Source organism: Polyergus mexicanus, unplaced genomic scaffold (genome assembly GCF_030449975.1).
Source record: "Polyergus mexicanus isolate NDT 795.1 unplaced genomic scaffold, iyPolMexi1.0 SCAF_5, whole genome shotgun sequence".
Classification (NCBI taxonomy): domain Eukaryota; kingdom Metazoa; phylum Arthropoda; class Insecta; order Hymenoptera; family Formicidae; genus Polyergus; species Polyergus mexicanus.
This window is the reverse complement of record NW_027223325.1, coordinates 8,587,926-8,608,521: the sequence shown is the minus strand read 5'-3', so window position 1 is coordinate 8,608,521 and position 20,596 is coordinate 8,587,926. Positions and strand designations below refer to the sequence as shown.

General features: G+C 37.2%; 1 protein-coding gene and 1 long non-coding RNA gene across 12 annotated transcripts in view; one reads left to right on the top strand and one right to left on the bottom strand.

Moving 5' to 3' along the window:
* Window positions 1–20,596, bottom strand: part of LOC138933039 (uncharacterized protein CG43867) — a 71,389-nt gene that overhangs the window by 10,929 nt on the left and 39,864 nt on the right. For 5 of the 11 annotated variants that reach the window (XM_070295466.1, XM_070295468.1, XM_070295470.1 and 2 more), the window contains exons 1-8: window positions 12,913–14,739; window positions 10,727–10,789; window positions 2,832–2,999; window positions 2,283–2,468; window positions 1,943–2,157; window positions 1,220–1,454; window positions 830–1,001; window positions 397–633 (exon numbers count right to left, since the gene is read on the bottom strand). In XM_070295466.1, the coding sequence (XP_070151567.1) occupies window positions 397–633; window positions 830–1,001; window positions 1,220–1,454; window positions 1,943–2,157; window positions 2,283–2,468; window positions 2,832–2,999; window positions 10,727–10,789; window positions 12,913–14,724 (3,088 nt within the window). In that variant the 5' untranslated portion in view covers window positions 14,725–14,739. Of the gene's footprint in view, window positions 1–396; window positions 634–829; window positions 1,002–1,219; window positions 1,455–1,942; window positions 2,158–2,282; window positions 2,469–2,831; window positions 3,000–10,726; window positions 10,790–12,912; window positions 15,160–20,596 lie in introns of those variants that run through there. The other 6 variants (XM_070295473.1, XM_070295474.1, XM_070295477.1 and 3 more) reach the window with 3 other exon arrangements.
* LOC138933043 (uncharacterized) lies at window positions 186–3,496 on the top strand. The gene is made up of 3 exons (XR_011446912.1): window positions 186–1,477; window positions 1,745–2,514; window positions 2,749–3,496. It is a non-coding gene; the product is annotated as an uncharacterized lncRNA (long non-coding RNA).

Below are 20,596 nucleotides of genomic sequence, written 5' to 3'. Positions count from 1 at the left end.
CTTAAAGTTGTTGGGTGTCAAATATTTTATGCGCGCAACTGAATATTTTCTTTTAATAATTTATCTTCCTTTAAAAGCGAAATACATTATTAATCAAAACTCTTCTCGAGGGGAATATATATATATATATATATATATATATATATATATATATATATATATATATATTTATAAAGTGCAAACAATATTATTTTTTTTAATACAAAGAATTTTTTCTTACTTTGGACATTTTTCTCTCATTTTGAAAATAAAATAAATGGAATAGTCTTAAAAATGTCGATAAATGTTAGTTCTTTCATCACTACACATAAGCGATAAGATTGTAGGGCTATTTATCTTATCGTAAAATGGATGTATAGGATGTGTAAATGGAAATATTATGTTAATCAAACTCACCACGTTTTACACTTTTACTAGGAGACCCGCTAGAACTTCTTTTTGCGGGGCTCAGACTACTGGTGGTTTTGATACTTTTTGAAGGACTGCTCCCGCTACCGAGGGAAGAATCCGTATTGTCAGACGAGCTATTGGTAATTCTGGTATTGGTCTCGGTTTGATTCGGATGTTCCTCGCCATCCGAGCTATCGTCAGAGCTATCGCCGAAAGGCATGGATCTGATTTGACTAGCACGTCCTGAGCAACAATCGATATGATGACAAATGTCGTTAATTTATACAAGTCGCTTTATCAATTATTCATTAAATTATTAAGCTTAATTTTAGCCAAGTTAATTAACATTTCCTGCATATCTTTTTAACACTGACGCAAAAAATTTATAATAATTAATATCCTTTTAATATTTATAATAATTAATATTTTTATAATCTACCTTTGACCGTGGCGTATACTGGAACAGAAATATCGCAGTAGCCTTGAGAATTGTGTGCCGTCAAGTTGTGTCCCGTTGCTTGGGAATGCTTCGACGAACTCGTGTTGGTCATCGTGGAAGGTGCCGACTCTTCGTTTGTCGGTGGACCGATGCCAAGGCCACCGTCCGCTACCTATAAACGGTCATCGAGATTGTTAGAGCCTCATCTCAGAACCCATCTCAGAATTAAATTAATCAAGCAAATTTATTAAATTAATAGAGAATCGAGATTTATATTTATATTGATAAAAGAAAGAAAATTTTATTATCTCTCAAAATTTTAATTAATGTAATGTACTTTATGTAATTTTCGCAACGTCTTTAGAGGACCGAGACTAATGTCGTTGATACCTGATATATTTTTGCCTCCCAGCTGGGAAACCTATGCAACGGCGGGGTCGGCGGACGAGGGCCTTGCCCGCTTCCCTGCAGCCAGTTCATACCCTCTCGACTAGGCGTATATATTTCGGCGTAGTCGTGCACCGCTTCCGAGCTTCCGCTGTCTCTGCTCACCTCCGAGACACCGGACATATTCGGCAGCATCACTAGATTCTCCACCGCCGCGGCTAATTCCTCGGACAGCAGACTAAGAAAGGATAGAGAGAAGCGGCAAGTATAAAGTACAGAATCAATTCAATTGCTCTCTGTACGATATGTTACATGTGCGCGCGGCTCTTTAAAATCTATTAATGTCTTTTAAATTAGGGATACAAAATAAATAAATTTTGCTTCAAACTTGAGAGAAAATAAATATCATAAATAATAAAAAATGTCATACATAAAAATATAAAAAATATAGTAAATTTATGAGAGATAAATAAAAGATAAATGTGATAACAAAAATATAATAAGAGGAGGGTTGATGGATCCCCTCAGGAAGTCCCAGGACGTTACAGGGTACCACATTTCGAAAACTCGGGCGCCGCTATTACGTCGTGAGGCCTCCCAAGGAGAATTGAGAGCCGAATATATTTAGTGTACTTGTAAGAGTAAAAAGGATTTAGCCTCGTATCGCGAAGCGTTTCGTCCAGCTTTCGAATGAATGAACGCTACAAGACGGAGAGGAAGCTTTACCTCGAATCCATGTTGCTGGCGGCGACTCCTCGTTGAATGGTACCGCAAGCAGACAAATGTCTTCTGTGCTTTATGCTTGTGCTTTGTGGTTCCGCCGCGATATTCTGCACGCACTCTGGTACCGTCTGCGGTGTAGCCTCCAGGCTTTCCGATCGTCTGCGATCGATACGTAAGGTAGGATCCACTTCAAGGGACAGCGACGCTCTAGTTGGTGCCTGCATTTACATTTTTCGTTAAAAAATTTACTCGAGAATATATTATAAATGAAAAATTAATATCAATGTTAGAAAAAAATGAGGGGAACTATATTAAAAAAAAAAAAAAAAAGAAAGAAACTTACGGGTGGTTTGAGTCCGATATTGGTTATATGATTGCGCAACAATTCAAGCTGTTGGTTGCATTTATTATTCTGTTCTCTCAGATGTTGATTCTGTTGTTCCAGTTCTCTCAACTTATTAGTGACCCATTCTTTGATCCTCGCTGCTTTCGCCTCCACTTGCCTGGCGTCTTGCAGTCGTAACTGCCTCTGTAAATGAACAACGATAACTCCTCAATAAAATGACTTCGACTCGGTGAGCGATAAAATGACACAGGCCTGATATCATTCATTCCAGTAATCATCAGATATCTCAAGAGATTGCAGTTGATCTTAGAGTTTCGAGGAAATAAATCGCTGAATCGTAAACGAGAAGTGACATATATTTATAAATATATAAATATTATTATATAAATATTATTAGATAAATGTGATTATCGGGTGATTGCTTATTTGCAAGGTGATAAAACTATTGTTTTTTTTTTTTCAGATCTATCAATCAACTATCGTGATAATTGCAATTGCAGAGGAATACTTAATGACTTAAACTTAAGTAAACGAAACGAAATTTACCTGTTCCTCGACTTGGGTCTCTAACTTCGAGATGCAGGCGCAGTGGACATCCTCGATCTTGTCATTCTGCGTACCGGAGGTCGATGGTAGCGAATGCGGCGGGGAACCAACGCCGGATGTGCTCAGACAGTATTCACCCTTCACCAGCCGCTCCTCCATCATCCGTACCTAAAAGCGAAGAGTATGAGCGAGAGTTGAACGCTTTATCGCGTTATGCTTCTTAGCAACATTGAATTCAACAGTTTATGGACGTGTAGAATATTATCGACATTACACAGGATGTTCTATGAACCTAGCGAGCCACCTCTCATCTTTCTCTAACGAAAATATCGAGGGACATCAATCGATCGTCATTCTTCCACATCTTTGGAATAACTGATCTTCAAATCATAAAATCCAACACGAAGTAAAATCCATTTAAAATCAAATAAGGAGTAATAAAGCTTACTATTTGCACTTTTGAAACTTAGAGTTGACGAAAAGAGGCTTTTAAGTTTTATAAAAATCTATATTGTAAATATTTTTCAAGATATATTTTCTCATCAATTTATGCAAAAACTTATCTGCTAACAAATCATCTACGATTCACATATGGTACTTTCGCTAGTTCTCCGTTCAACAATCTTCAAGAGCATCCGATCCTGCTAATGGAACAAGTATCATCGCCGCGCATCACACTAAATAAATTACTATCTACAAAAAAATCAGTAAATAATAGATAATCGCGGATCAAGAGAAATGATAAGAGATACGTTATAGCAATTGTTATATTGAACAATTATCGCGAAGAGGACACTAAAGAACTAGCATTATATCAAATCAATGGGCAAATAATCGCGATCGTACACGAGGGTAACGGAAGCTCTCATTATGGAGTTCGTGATAAACGATACGATTTTACCGGAAACCGACTTAACTCGTGCGAAATAAAATTCGCACGAGTGTGTACAATGCCACGTTGCGTTTGCGTGCGTTGCGTTGCAAAAAGAGAGAGAGAGAGAGAGAGAGAGAGAGAGAGAGAGAGAGAGAAAAAAAAAGAGACAACTTGATGCACGCCGGGGAAGGAACCCTTCTTCTACAGCACGTACCATACGTACGTATGGCGTTTACACACGGGTATATACATATGAACGCAGTGAGCAGTTTCATAGAGCAGCTGTCAAAAATCGATATCGCACGCGCCTTAATGGCAGGACAGAATAAACGCGGCGAACGTACGAGTGAGAACGAGCGTCCAGCCGAGAGACTAGCCGAGAGAGAAAGGGACTCGAGAGAAAATCAATACGGGGAAATCCTCTCTCTTGCCGAATGTTTTCCCGGCATGTGCCTCGTCGTCGTCGTCGTCGTCGTCGTCGTGCATGTGCTACCCGACTTATATCGATCTCTCCCCCCCGTCTCTTTCGTCCTCGACCACCCCCGATTTTCTCTCGCGCGCGTTTAGGTCTTTTCTCGCTGTCGGCTTTTGCGGTCGCGCACAAACCGGTAAAAGGGAATCGGCTTCTCCATTCTGGCAAAACAATAGTTTATTTTCCAATTATATTTTCTGCGCTCTTGTCTAAAGAGTGAACGTATACCGGATGTCTCTCCCGTCGATATTGCATTCGCTTAAAAGACATTTAGAGCGATTGTCATTTTCCAAGTTTTTGAACTTCATTAATTTTTTTTTTAATTTATATATATTTCGGAAAAAAAAAATTAATTCTTCAATAATAGATCCCCCCAAAAGATTAGTTAATTTTATTATTATATAAAATTCTTTCCTCTCCTCTTTGTTTCATGTATGAAATTTTATATTGTACAATAAATTCACTTTTAATTCCACAAGATTATAAAGTATTTAATATGAATAAATATTCTAAAGTATTTAATATAAATATTTAATATAAATTTAATATAAATAAAAAAAAAGATAATTTAATTGATAATCATTATAAAAAAAAAAAAAAATTCGATATTCTATATATATATTAATAAAATTTTTTGTATAATACATATTTTAAATAATACACGAAACCAATGATATAAAATAGAATTAATATTATATATATATATATATATATATATATATATATATAAAACTTTCGAGTGTTTGAGCTATATCTTTTCGATTAAATCATCAGTTCTCCTGCTGCCATCATAACATCTTACCCCGATTAGATGTTGCCATGGTGGACGATGTCTTTAAATTTCAGCTTTAATTCCTTTTCTTATTCCTGGGAGCGATATTTTTCATTCGCGATGTACGAGCTCTCTGCCAAGAATCGCGAATTAAATTAAGAAAATATAAATATAAAATAAAAAATGAGCTATAACAAAAATGATACAACAAATTTCGCGGAGGAACGCACGTGTGCCCGTTGAGAGAGTTTTCTCGTCTAATCGCCAATGGAGATCGCGTCGAACTGAAGCGCGCGAAACGAACAAACACCGAAGGGTACATAAACTGCCGGGGGTTTTCTAGAGGCGGTGAGTCACGTTGGCTCATGGCCAATGGGAGAATTTCTGGATGCTACTCGTATGCATATATACTCGCGACGCACAACCACCGTGGGTCAAGCCGATGACCCTGAGTCCTAAGCGAACTCGCTCCCTAAGAGCGTCTCGGCGATAACGATAATTCGATCGGAAAAAAAGAAAAAGAAAAAAAAAACCCCCCGCGAATGCCGAAAATAAAAAGATAACCGGGAAAAATAAATTTTCCAAGCGATCGAAGAAGAATCAATAAAATTTATAGATGCGATAAAATATGTAGAAAAATATTTTGCTTTCACCTATAGATGGGAACAGACTTAGAACAGACTTTAATCGCGGGTGTTCCTCTCTTTTTGACTTGGAGGAAGAACGTCTCGAAATTTATCGATCTGTTCCACTTGTCTCTCGTTAGCGCAGGCTTATAGAAAGGAAATGCAAAGGAGAATGAGTACGATTCGCGCTTTAACAATAGATAAAGTTGGAATCAACCATGTGTTTGAATGCCCTATGTATAGGTATACAGGATGTGTAAATTACCGATTCAACAATTGAGAATAACATTTATAGCTCTTGTTTATATTGGGTGATTGCATAAGTTCGTGCCCGATTTAAATATAAACTTCAATAGATTATATTTTAGAGATAACACTTTTATTAATCAATTATATAGTCTCCATTCTTTTCTACAATGGTTTTCCAACCATCTATAAGCTTGTCGATTCCATTTTTGAAGAAAGAACTTGGTTTTTCTTGAAAAAAGTTTGTAAAGTGGTTTTCGACAGCTTCCTCGGAATTGAGATTCTTGCCATTTAAACTATTCTGCAAAGACCGGAACAGATAAAAATCTGAAGGCGCAATATCTGGAGAATATGGCGGGTGCTGGAGAATTTCCCATTGCAACTCCTGCAGTTTTCCTGCAGCTTATTCCTTTCAGTCGGGAGATGCGGCACCCACGTATCAAGCTTGGAAATGTATCCAAGCTTTTTTAAATGACGAAAAGCGGTTGAATTATCGATGTTCAGCCTCTCAGCAATATCCTCAGTTGTAATCCTTGGGTATCTTTCCACTAAGGCATGCACAATGTCATCATCGATGCCAGAAGGCCGTCCAGAGCGGGGTTGATCCTCCATGTTGAAATCACCATTTCGAAATCTGCCAAACCACTTTTTGACTGTTCGGAGAGCAGGAGCGCGGTCGAAATAAACGCTTTGAATATTTTTTTGTGCAATCCCAACACTCACGCCTTTCCGAAATTCATATAGCATTACATGCCGCAAATGCACCTTTCGTTCTCCATTTTTAATGATTTCTCTTATGCACAAATGGACTTATCTGAACAATGTCTGACGCTAAATTGACATAAGACAACGTCATCTATTCGGTGTAAGCAACAATTACCACACGAAAACAATAGAACTCCGCCATGCAGCAACTTAATGCCATCTATGAAAATCGGGCACGAACTTATGCAATCATCCAATATATATGTAAAAGACAAATTGTAGATGTTAGATGTACACATATATACATATACATATATATATATATATCAATCGTGTAAAAACTTTGAATTATATAAATATAATTAATATATAAATTAATTATATATATAAATTATATAAATATAATTAATTTAGAGGATCATTTTGTTTAAGGGGATCTAAATTACAAATTAATATTTTACAGCTAATGTAAATGCACATTTATAGGTTCACCTATCAATACACATTGATAGGTTCATACTACTTATACACTCCAAAAATCACGCTGTATATAAGCTTGCGAAATACGTTATAATATTGTACACGTATTATGTGGGGAGCATTGGTCAATATGCCCCTATTTGACAAATATTGATTCGCTGTCCCACTGTGTAATTTCCCATGAAATATGAACATGCACATTGAAACCGCTAGCTGTAATAATCGATAAAAGTATCTTATGTCGGGGAAAAAATTAAATTATTTTTTGTATAATTTCTGTCTATGCAATTTTTTTTTCTTTTTTTTCCACGATTCTACTCCTAGTATATAAATTTATACGCGAGTTGTATAAATCTATATATAGTGCACTCTTTCTAATATTAAAATATTATCTTAACTTTTTCACACTCTCTTTTCATAGCGCAAAGAAAAATGTATCGACCTTTGGATAATGAGTATTATTTCAAGATGTGGGAAAATGTGCGAATGCAAATTTTCTTTCTCAATTTTATTCGACGAATATGACGAACCAGCTCGCGACGGTTTCGCGAAAGATAGAGCCCTACTCTGAAAGACGCGCAGGTTGCGAGGAGACGAAGACTGCATCCTCGTTTTATTTAATGCACGTCGGCGGGAAGTGAGGATTACTCATACACTTGGCCGTAAGCCAATTCTACACGAGACGCGACTCATTAAGCCACAACCAATATATCTCGTTCAAGGGCCGCTCGTTGTAACCCGCGATACGCCGTGATAAGACTTGCCGTTCTTTTTTCGCGTTAATATTATATATATATTTTTTTTTTGGATATTAATTTTGAAATATATTTTATACATTTAAAAAAAAAATATATATATATATATATATATATATATATATATATATATATATATTTGGATATTAATTTTTTTCAAAGCATCTGATTTAAAAAAATCCGTTTGTGAAGTCGCATTTTTCTCGGAATAATCAATTTAGAAAATGTATATGTGTGTATGTTGAATATAGTACACACGTGTTATTGTAAACGAACATGGAAATTATTTTCGTATGCATCCGCATCGTCAAAATCTTTTACGATAAATTATTAAAATCATATCAATCTCAATTTTTAATTTTGATTAATTTCAAGCGGCAGGAAAATATTGACGTTACGTCAATCTTCGCGTTTTTATTGCCACCAATAAACACGGGGATTATTTTCGCTTAATTACATGCTATTAGCAATCAAAATATATAAATTCGACGAAATTATATTGTTCCAAATCACCAGTACCATATCGATCGGTTCAATTTTCACGAAATCTGAATTCACCCCGATCGTTGCAATTTTACTGTTACTAAATAAAATTAAACTTGCCAAAAATGATCTCGTTTCGATTAGCGCGATCGAATGAATTACCTTTCATCGATGTCACCTGCTGTGAGCCATAATTCCTCGCGCACGGGAACAAGAACCGAGTACGACGACCTCGATCTTTGACAGACGTGGACGACGGACGACGCACAATGGATAGCAATTTTTCGACGGATCGGCGATTGTTTCCGGGATGTCGATTGTCGCGTGGGCGATGACGATATCGCGTGATTCACCGTCGCGGATGCACGTGGTTTCGCGACTGACAGTTTCGGTGTCATAACAAAACGACGATCTGGCCGGCCGGTCGCACGGCCATCTTGCTACTCTCCCTTATCAGTCTATCTTGCTCTCTCTCTCTCCCTCTTTTCACCCTACCATCCTCACCCTCTCTTTCGCGCTTTCACCCTTTCTCACTTTGAAATACCGACGGATACCGACGGACACCGACGCATCCGCAATTAATCGATATCTCGCCCTTTCCGAGGCGGTATCGGCAACAAAGCTTCACCCCGTTTACCTATTTTTACATGGGATTTTAATTAACGGAATAGGGGAAGAAGATCAATTTTATTGGCTTGCCGTAACAGAATTCGTTCTGTTTGCCAATTAAAGTTAGAAATGAAATTTCGCGCACAGCTTCGGAAAGTAATTTTCTTCAATCGAGATAGTCACTTTTGACGCTTTAATAGAATTTTTTTAAAAACACTGCAAACATGTAATTTTATTTCAAAACAGTTTTTTAATTTTTATCTTATTGTTATTTTTTATTCTCCGCGTTCTATCTCGCACAATGTAAAATTTTTACACAATTTTAATAGGCCGATATATATATATATATATTGAAAATATTAATATTGCAATTAATAATAGAGGACAAAAAGCTGCAAATTTTAAAATTGCAAGCATCGAAAAAAAATCGACATTGTAAAATTTCAAATAATATTCATATAAGATTGGATAAAAACAAATGTCATTGATATCTAATTATAAAGAATTGGCACGAATTTCACGTGACTCATAATTACATTATGATAAAAAAGAAAAACGAGAATATCGGTACAAAGAAAGAACAGTTATTTCGAAACTTGTATGATTATAATGCATATTTTTTTTATCTCTAAATATATTGTTTAAATAAATTTCGACGAGGCATAATAATATTCGAAAGTTAAAAATATTGAAATGAATATCGATAATGAAAATGAATAATCAATACTTCAAGAAGATTCAAATCTTAATCTAATACAATATATATCAAAATTTTCTCTTACAATTATTGTTTATATCTTAAAATAATCGAAAATAAATAAAAAAAATTATATTGTATGATACTTGATTTTCAGTGCTGACATCCATGTGATCGATCTGACATATCTTTTTTTCTTATCACACGTGACCATGGCACGTTATCCGGAGATAACTTTTTTTTTCCGCAGCCTCTCTTATTATTTATGTGAAATATTCCCAAATTTTTTAATGATTTTTTTATATGGGATTTTAATGCAATTTATGTTAATCACTGATTTTTCTTCGTTAGATTTTTTTTTTTTTTTTTAACTTGCGATGTTTGTCTTCTCTCATTTTTTCTCTCAGCATCTTATTTTGCGTTTTTTTTGCTGATGTTAAAATTGTAATCACATTTTTATTTTTGCATTAAAAGAATCTCTTTCTCGTTTAATAAATAAATTGTTTATCACGAAACTATGTGTAATATACCAAAAGAATTATCGTTATAATATTTTTACATTATTTTATCAAATAATATTATATAATATTATTTTTTCTTTTAATCTGGCAATACATTTTCATATTATTTTTATAACGAATATATCGTCAGCAAAGTTGAAAGAATTTAGCAACTCGCCGTTGCCCCCGGCTGATAAATCGGAATTTGTAGGGTGTACAGAGGGATATTTTGGTGGCTTTCTGTCGGTAAAGCTAGATGATACGAGGGTAAGAAACGTACGGGGTTGTAGAAATAGATCGATTTGTCGTCGGTAAAAGAACACCGTGCTTGCTAGTACACAGAACAGGGGTAAAGAAACCCTAACAATAAGTAAAGAACACGGGGACTGGTAAGATGGAATTTATGCGGGATACATCACGCGATCTGTCACGTACAATTAACTTTACTCCGATGGGGTGAAGATTAGCTTGCGCAAGAAAAATATATATAACAATGCGCATACTTCTACATTTCATTAATTTATAACAGAGAATTTAAATGAGAAATAGAAATCCAGATATTAAATTTAATTAAACAAGTCTCGAATTTATATATTACCTCTTTGGCATCAATATTACATTCTATTTATTGTATATTTTTTCGATCTATTGAGATGTCGATGCAATTTCTGCTTACCTTGTCTTCAGCTTCATCCGCCCTGCCCTCTGCTTCCAGTACTCGCTGTTCGAGTTCGGAGAGCTGCAACAAAAAACGACATCATATTAGATATGTCATTAACAGCATTTTATGCAAGATTGATAGCATTTTGAACGATTGTCTCAGTTGTAATCCTTTTTGTTATACTTGTATCAAATCGCGCATTAATATCGCAATTTTAGAATATACAATATATGTCAATCGATTTTTTTCTTTTTTACAATATTTTGATAACAAAGTTTATGACAAGCAATAATGAAAAATGATTTGAATGTATTGTGTGAGATAATTATTTGCACGCATCTGTTCACGCTTCTAACGGTTATCGAGGACAACTGATAAGGACCTTCAATGTGTCGATAACACGTTCTTGAAGTGTAAGATGGTCCCATGTCTCAGAAAGTTCGACAGATGTATAAGTAGTAGTTCAATATTGTTTAATCTCATGAGTAAGTTTCATCGAACTTGATTGAGCCTATGGACGAGGGCTCTATGACAATAGATATGATGTAGCGGACTCGAGGACCAATTGGATCCAGCTGAGATTTTTTTTTTGTTTTTTTTTTTTGACTTTTTTTAATGATAGATTTTCTGATTAGTGTCCTATTTAGAAACTTTATTATTCAGCTTACTTTGTGTCTTAAAAAGTTATTTATTTAAATTTAAAAAGTCATTTATTTCATATTTCGATATGTGTGTATTTGCGTGTGTGTGTGTGTGTGTGATTGTCAATATTAATAATTAAAGGACAAGCAGTATCGAGATGACGTTTGCCGTCACAGTATCAAGAGAATTGCCCTGTACAAATGCATCTCAAGCGATCCTCGCAAATTTTTTACAATTTTGCATATTCTCTCGTCTCGGATACGATCTTCCTGTTTTTACGCGGTATCTTGTCCGTCGAGGAGCGAGTAATCATCAACTCGACTCCGCCGCAATAATAAGAGCAGCCAGTGAATATAAAGAATTCGTGTTTCTCCTCGCTCGGGCGAATAAAGCGACCGTGTAGCGCGATCTCGTCTTTTTCGAGGAAGATGGATTGGTGGTAGCGGGAAGAGGAGGAACAGCGCAAGTTGCAGCGTGAGGCGAGGAGCGGAGACAGGGGAACCAGGATCTCATCAAGGAGGGCGCAGTTAGCAGCATCTGGCGTCGGAGAGAAAAGAAAAAGGCAAAGGGCCGCGAGAGATGAAAGGGTGAACGGCAGAGAGAGAGAGAGAGAGAGAGAGAGAGACGGAGAGAGTGAGAGTGAGGGAGACCGAGGCGGAAGAGAAACCCAGAAACGTTCCTCTCCTAATGCGGAGGGGAAAACGCGCGCAGTTTCTCCGCATGTTACTCTCGCGACATGTCGCTGCCAGAAAGAGAAATCCGCGACGTAGGATGACGGGTAGACGTGGACGACTGGTACATTAGGCGCAAGAGGAGGAATGCACTGCTGGGATCTCTCAAACTGTCGTCAGTGTGTGAATTTCGCTTTTTGCAACGCCGAGATGACACTAGGAAGATATCCGACCGATCTAATCTACGAAATTTCCGACAGCATGTGTTCTATACATGTACACATATTATATATCTGTATCTATATTATACATATTCTATATGTATTATTTATCATATCGTTGCACAATCCACAATTTTGCTTCCTCATAGAGAAAGCTTTATTTTCATGACAAAATTTTTTTCCCGATATTTTATGTCAACGTGTTCAAAATGTTCCAAAACGTCGAAAAATCATATTTTTTAAAAATATTTACACGTGTATGGTATATGCGTATGTGTATATATGTATGAAATGTTTGTGCAAGCTCTAACTTCCGCAAATTTTGATATATCGGGCTAAATTTTTTTAAATGAATAGAGTATCATTAAAGCATAATTGGTATTGAATTTGATGAGGATCGGTGAATCGGTGAGTCTTATGAAATTTTGAATTTTTTGAAAAATGTATGTGCTTTAACTTCCGCAAATTTGAAACATTTGCAATACAATGAAAACGAAGTGTGAAAGAATTATGTAATTTGTTCATAGAGTTAAGCTTATATCGTTATGTTCAATATTTTAAATACTTCTTTTATTCAAAGTGCATCAGACTTATAATGTATCAGCCGATACATTTATATATTCCCACCGGAAGGATAAAAGAAAAATGATCCAAATTGAAAATTCACCAGAATTTTTGGTGAAGCACAGGTGTATAGAAAATCATCAGACTGCAACTCCGTAGCGTTGAGATTTGGTTCGGAAGCCGATTTTGTTATCTTCGGTAAATCACATAGAAGATTCTCTAAACTGACCAGGATCTGACGAAATACTGGTCGCTCGTCCCGCGAAAACTTAATGCAGTCTTCTGTGACTCTCTTGAGTGCTTTCGGCGTATCAGAACGCAATTTATCTAAGTCGGGACGCAAATAGCCGCGTCCAACCATAAAAAATATCTGATCTTTGTTGTTTATATGCGAGTATGGAAATTGACCAGCTAGTAACTCGAACAACACTATACCAAACGCATAAACATCAGACTGGAAACTATACGGATTTCCTCCTCGCATTCTGATCACCTCTGGTGCCATCCATAGAATAGAGCCAGTCGGCTGATGAAACTGTTGAGAACCGGACCATCGAGTTTTTACCGTTGCCAGACCAAAATCACCGATCTTAACAATGAGATCGTCGTGTAGAAATATATTGTTGCTTTTCAAGTCTCGGTGAATGATGTTCTTTGCGTGCAAATAGTCCATGCCTTGCGCAGTTTGTCTTCCAATATCTATCAATGTCAGCACTTCAAACTTGGACTCAAATATGTGCAAGTGTTTATACAGAGACGAGCTTTTGCACCATTGTGTCACAATCGCAAGTTGTGGTCTATTGACATAACCCATAAACAGCAAGATATTCACGTGTCGAGTTTTACGTAAAACGGCCACCTCATTTTTGAATGCTTGTAACTGTGCAGATGTGGGAATTTTAACATTGAGCGTTTTCACTGCAACAGGTCCGTGCCAAAGAGCCTTGTATACAGTTCCAAATGATCCTGATCCGATACGGGGCCCTACTTGAATTTCATCCGCTGGAATTTCCCAATCCTCGATAGACTGCCTTGAAGATTCGTTGGTTAGCTTTAATGAATCAGTATATTTTTTTAGATGCGAACGCTGAATAGATAGCACAGGCCTTCGAATAGTACTGATGGGTCTACTTAAACTCTGAGATCTATTATACTCTTCTAGCTTGATAGGTTTACGACCTGGTTTAATATTAAAGCAGACATTAGGTGCTGAGCTAGATCGGTCTTGCTGGCCCAAAGAACGTGGGTGCCTCTGATTTCTCGATGGAGCCAGAGAGAGAGACATACTACTACTCAATCCGTAACCAGAGGGAAATTGCAAGATTTTAGCAGAAGTCTCTGAATTATGTGCGGGTAATGCTTCATAGAAAGCATCTTGCATGCGTATCTGATGACATAAGGTAGGGACACCAGCCGCGCATCTCTGATGAAATCTATAATTACATGTTGTGCAATAAAATCCTTGAAAGAGCAGCTTTCTGCAGCATTCGCAAAAGGCTAACAAGAAAAATGTCTTACGCACAAAATTATGCCAAATGGAAATGGTTTGGAACTTATCCAAAATTTCCACCAGTATTTTGTCATATTCCAACGATGAAATGTCCACATCCCAATGTATCAAGTACTTGGAATTATCCATGCCCATAGCATAGACTACGCACGTCTCAGTAGTGAAATTTCGAATCCACATCGCTTTGGCCAATGCGTGTTTCAAGGAGAGCCCCTTTCTTACTTGCACGCTGGTACGTTGCCGATTAGGTAGATATACCTTTAGTGTATTAAAGAACTTTGTTGTAGGACCTTTGGCTGTACTGTTGTCATTTTGCGACAGGGAAACAGAGATTTCCGTGGCATTAAGCAGTTCGTTAGGCTTCTGCTCCTCGGATTCGAGCTTATGCAACTTACTCACGGCCATCTTCTTGTTACGTTGGACAGAATCTTGAGCTGCCGTTCTTCGAAACATCCCGATAGCTCGTATCGATGCGCTACTCGTAACTGAGTGGAAAAGCGGTGCATGCGAGAGAAAGAGAGCATGCTACGACGATTTTTCATTAACGCCACTCGATTGCTCTCTCTTTTTTTTCTTACTCTCTCACCCTCTTTCTCTTTCTTTCTCGCACTTGCACTTTGTTTCGCTTCTCACCACGCTGCTGTTGTCTCGTCGCGCGAACAAGCACGCAATGTCCTCCTCGTCCTCGTTGTTGTCGTCGTCGCACGTCTCCTCTGCCGCGTTTCTTCACGTTGCTCACGTGTATCGAATCGAATCGCCGCGATGACGCGCCACGAGTACACGACATGCCGCAATGTCCCTGGTCCTGGCCCGCGCGCATTTGTCACCGACGTGTCACAACCTCTTCCCCTTTTCTCACTCGCTCCTTCTCTTTCGTCATGACGGGCTGATCACCCCGTCCCTGACGTCGCGCACCCGATCCAATTCTACGACGCCGCCTCGAGTCGTCTCGATGCAAAACTGGCACGAGCGAGGACTGCGAGGAGACATGGAGCTATACTATGAGCAGCCACGAGCCGCCAGCGTCGTCTACAGATACGACGCCACCGATTCAATAGTGTCAAAGTGTCAATAAGGCGTTTGATAAGGCGAATTCATTCCAATCACTTAAGCCGTATTTGTTTTCGAAGAAATGTCGAGGCTTGTAACTGGAAAACTGGCACTTGTTACCGGTTTGTGGAGATCTTTTTTTTTTATTTAAACAATGTAATCGAATTCATTAATTCTAGAGAAATAAGCCGCAAAAATTTTTGTCTCGAGTGATTATTACTTAGCGAAAATGCGTTAGATTAGAATACATATATAAATAGCGCGAAATTTTATCCGTTCTTTTTCGATCATGTTGCAGGTGCTGGAACCGGCATCGGAAGAGAGGTATGTCAGGTTTTGGCTCGCGAAGGCGCTAGCATTGCCGCGGCCGATCACAATATGAAACTGTTCAGAAAATTGTTGACACTTTGGAAGGTTTATATATATCTTTATTAATATTCTTATATCAGAGAAAGAGAAAGAGAAAGAGAGAGAGAGAAAACTTTTGAAACTGATACAAAGTTTCACAACTTAAAAATTCGCGGGCGAATAAGAGCTAGATGCGGATGATAGTGGGTCAGATTCATAGAAAATAAATTCTTCTATGAAGCTGATTATACACTTCATAGAAAAATATATATGTTTTATGAATTTGACGCGTCCGGCTCTTATCCGCACGCGAATTTTTAAGTTTTGACTTCACTTAAGAGCTTTATTAATTTCTTAATTGATGCAAAGTTTATTTTCATGTGTTTACAGCATTGAAATTTTATAGTTTATTGAAATTATATTTATGGTACTATATGTATTCTCTTAATCTTCAATAATTAATTATATTATATGACTATTATATTTGTTTTGCTGCATAGTGCATTTCCTATTGCAGGTGCTGAACATATGTGTGTGTATGTACGTATGATATGTCTGCGCAAACTCTTCCGCAAATTTTGAGATATCGGGCTAATTTTTTTTTAAATGAATAGAGTATTATTAAAGGATGGCTGGTATTGAATTTGATGAGAATTGGTGAAAGGGTTCATTTTTTATAAAATTTTGAATTTTTTGAAAGATGTTTGTGCACGCTTTAACTTCCGCAAATTTCGAGACACGGGAATTTTAATTATAAATTTTTTAACACGATAAAACTTCCTCTAGGAGAAAGCCAACATTGAGAAATTCGTTTGCTCTGAGGAGCAGCTTTGTGAGCGAAATAAAATGATGAGAAAGCAATGTTTAATTCATACGATTTTCATCTTGTTTTGATTTTTAGCGATTAAAATGATTTATGACTTAAAATTCTAAATAATAAATTATCTCAGACTTTATATTATAAAAAAAAATCTATTTGTTTTATAAAAGAAACGACTACATTAACCGCACAGAGGGAATGCTTGCAACACTCTGATCGAAAAAAGTGCTCTCTTTAAAAAGGGTAGAAAGGAAACGGTCGCGGTGGTAAGTACTTTTTTCTCTGCGCGGCCGGCAGGGTTTCTCATAATTTGTCGAGATCCGTGCATAAAGCACGAAGGTCGTGAAAGAGTCGCGGGACGATAACACACCCTTTCACCCGTTTCGGCCCTTTGGAAAACTCTGCGAGCGAGCACCCGAGACATCGTCGCGAGGATTGGCTCGTTAATGTTATCGGTGGCTCGCGTGACGCGAAACATAGAAGCCGGTACTTTCTTGAATTTCGTTCGCTTTGTGCGCGGAAAATTTATGGCCCGATGCCTCTGTCGCGTGCGGCACAAGGGGATCACGAAAAGTACGAGGAGGAGAGAAAAAGGGATGGGGCCGGGGAAAAAGAAACGGCAATCCGGGTAGTTTCTTTTCCAGAGGATAAAAGAAAAACACAAATGCGAGAATTACTTCCGGTTTCGTCTGATTCACGTTTTTTTTCACAATTATTCTATACATAAAAGTATTACGGTAAGATTATTGAAAATTAAATATTTTACAAGATATTTTATTTTTTATATCAAAATATCTCAGAATAAGATACGAAATAACTCAAAAAAGTACTTAATGAAAAAATACTTTATCATAGTGTTTTGGAAAGCTCTCAAAATGGGCTACAAAAATATGCAATAAAAAATATAGTATTCCATTTAAAAAATTAAATGTGACCTTCAAATAACTCTTCAAGGTCAGACCAATGGTATCACCTTATGGCCGCCTCGAAACCATACAACTTTTGTTGCAAACATTTTTTTTGTCCGATGCGTATTTTGCGAGAAAAACGGGTGGTCCAGGATTTTTCGAACACACTGTATGTTTAATTATACATTTAATTATATACTAAAAAAATTATAACTAGAAATAAAAAGAATTATAATATATTCAAATTATTCCGTTAAGTAAGTAAAATAAAAAAATTTTAAGCGTAATAAAACATTAATGAATTATTAAAAACATTTGCATCTTGTGAAAAATTCGTCTACAACAAACAAACAGGATCGATCATTATTTTCTTGCAACGATCGATCCAATTCAGCCTCTGGTTACAGAAAAATTGTTCTATATCGAACAAGTCGACTTGCTTTCGACATGATAGAAGAGTAATGGCCGTAATGGAATTAGCTCGACGGGGACGAGGATCGTTAGCACCTCTTCCACGGTACCGTACACAGACCGAATACGCGACCCTTATTATAACGAAATCCCAGGGTCGAAAAGCCGGATCTCGCTCTCTCGTGCCTTGTATATTAAACTATGTCAACCCCTAGAAAAGGGGTACGAAACGTACGGATGGTTTCACCGTGCGAGGGTCATGAACGAAAAAGGAGAGTTACATCGATACGCGGCAAGACCGAGATTCGCATTGGTCTACATTTCGCGTCATTAACCCTTATTTAGTACTCCGTTAATATTATTAACAGATATGACAAATGAGAGTTGTCATAATGTCGTGCTTATAATAATTACCTGATTTGAATTCATATTTTTATAGCCGCCACTGAGAATGCAAAATGTAAGATAGCTTTATTGCTTTTCATAAACTTCCTTGACCGAACAAGGAATCTTATTGGCTCCCTTATCTCAAGGAAGATCACGAGCTTCCTTGAGGAGTGATGCGACCTTTTTAACAGACGATACGCAGAATATAACCAAATATAACCTCCAAAAGTTAGTTTCGTTACATTTGTGGTTTTGTGGTTATTTGTTGTCGCGCTCTCAAACTGAAAGTGTATAAAGGAAAAAGGGATAATGGACAATGAATTTTTAAATGATTCTGACGATGGATTTGAAGACGAAAATCCAGAGAATCGGATTCTGTGGCGAATTCCAAAAAGATACATTCGCGATTGGGAAAATCCGGTGGAATTTTTTGAAGATACGAAAAAGTTTTCATATGTATTATATGAAATTAGTTGCAGGCAGCATAAAACGGTGCTGCCTCCAGTCGGTCACTAAAAATCCCTAAAATATTCCTTCCTTCTGAAAGGGAGACTCGAGGTCCATCTATGAAACAAGGTGGCCTTGTAGATTCAAGGAATCCTTCATGGAGGCTTCCTTAAAATAAGAAAGGACTATGAATACGGGTTAATGTTTCGAGCGTGACAATCTAATGTTAGCAAACGAGTTCGTGTTCTCCATTCGTAAAATGTTCCCAATGTTTAAAAGGACGAGCGAGATGTCACTTAACCGTTTGGCCAAACTAATTCTCGTATCTCTTTATTATCGTGATCGTGACGCCTGTCATCGTCACGTAACGTTGTCGCGAACGTTAGCACGATCGCCGTTATCGTTATTGCACCCGCCGGTGCATCCCGCTTCGAGATGCCCAATTTCCAGTGCAATCCATGTAACTGCGACATTTATTCGCGGGACGACCGATAGAAGCGTCGGCCAGTACACAGGATGATATCGTCGTCTCCCTCGTCTAAATCATCGTTAGAAAGAAGAGCGGTGATTTTTAGCCGCCTTATATAGCCTGTTTACAAGATGCGATTTTTCGCCACTGGACGCTACCTATATCGCAATGATGTCGATTTAACTCGGCTTATCAGACTGGTATAGTTTGATGAGATTTATAAGCTTCGTGCTATCTTTTTGCTTAAATCTTTAAACAGCTTTTATTATTCCTTTTCGATGTTACATGATTTCAAGATCGTTTTAATATATATATATATATATATATATATATATATATATATATATATATATATATATAAAGTTAAAATAATCACGTTTGACGATATTTGAACAAACTGTTTACAAGATAGAAAAAGTACGCAGTCGTAAAAAGCTGGGAAACTATTGACCTGGTGGAGTGGTTCGGAACTTGTTTTGATGTGTATTGTAACGGGCATCTAAATCGTACCGTCCAACGACCGCTTTCTCTCGCGATTGACGAGGAAGGAGGAAAGAAAAAGGAGTTTGAAAATCGGAGGGAATAAATGGGAAGCATTCTGACAAAACGGCGCAGAGAACGCGATCAGGATCGGATTGTTTGTTATACATCGTAGAATTATGTTTACAGTGCTCGTGAAATTTTGTGCCGCGAAGTTTTCAGAACTTCTAAAGCAACGAGAAAAATAAAGCTTAGAAAATTGATACGAGAAAAAATAATTTTGAAGTTACATATTAATATTACTTTTGGAATCCAAGAAAAGAGAACAAATTTATGTATTTAAAATGAACAACGGAAAATTGTGACAAACGAAAAAAATGCAATAAAAACGTCAAAATTATATATCGCTATAGAATCAGGATTATATCTTTTATATATCTGTCGTGTGTATTTCATATTTAGAAACGTGCCTAAAGTTCGTCGAAAATTTGACGGAAAAATAAAGCATGGAAAATTGAGGAAAATATCATTTTTGAAGTTACGTATCAATATAATTGGAATTATTTTTGCTGCTTTTAATTTTCAGAATCCAAAGAAGGGGAGCAAATTTGTTCAAAATAAACAACAGAAAATTGTGAGAAAAGAAAAAATGCAAAAGTATAATCATGATTATATCCTTTATATCTGTCATGTATATTTCACATTTTGGGATAGAAGTGTATTTTTTCGGTGCACCGAAAATCCGACCCTGAATGTGGTAGCGACAAGCTACACACGGAGGTTACAGGGAAACGGAGGACGGAGGAGACGCGTTCGAGAAATCGCTTAGGGCCGAAGCGATGGCCCCGGCACGAGATAAAGAAAGAAGCTAGTGCCTTGTAAAGCTCGTAACCCAGATGCGTCCCGTGTGTTTTATTGCCCTTTTACGCTCCATGGGCCGTAGGGCGGGCAAGGGTG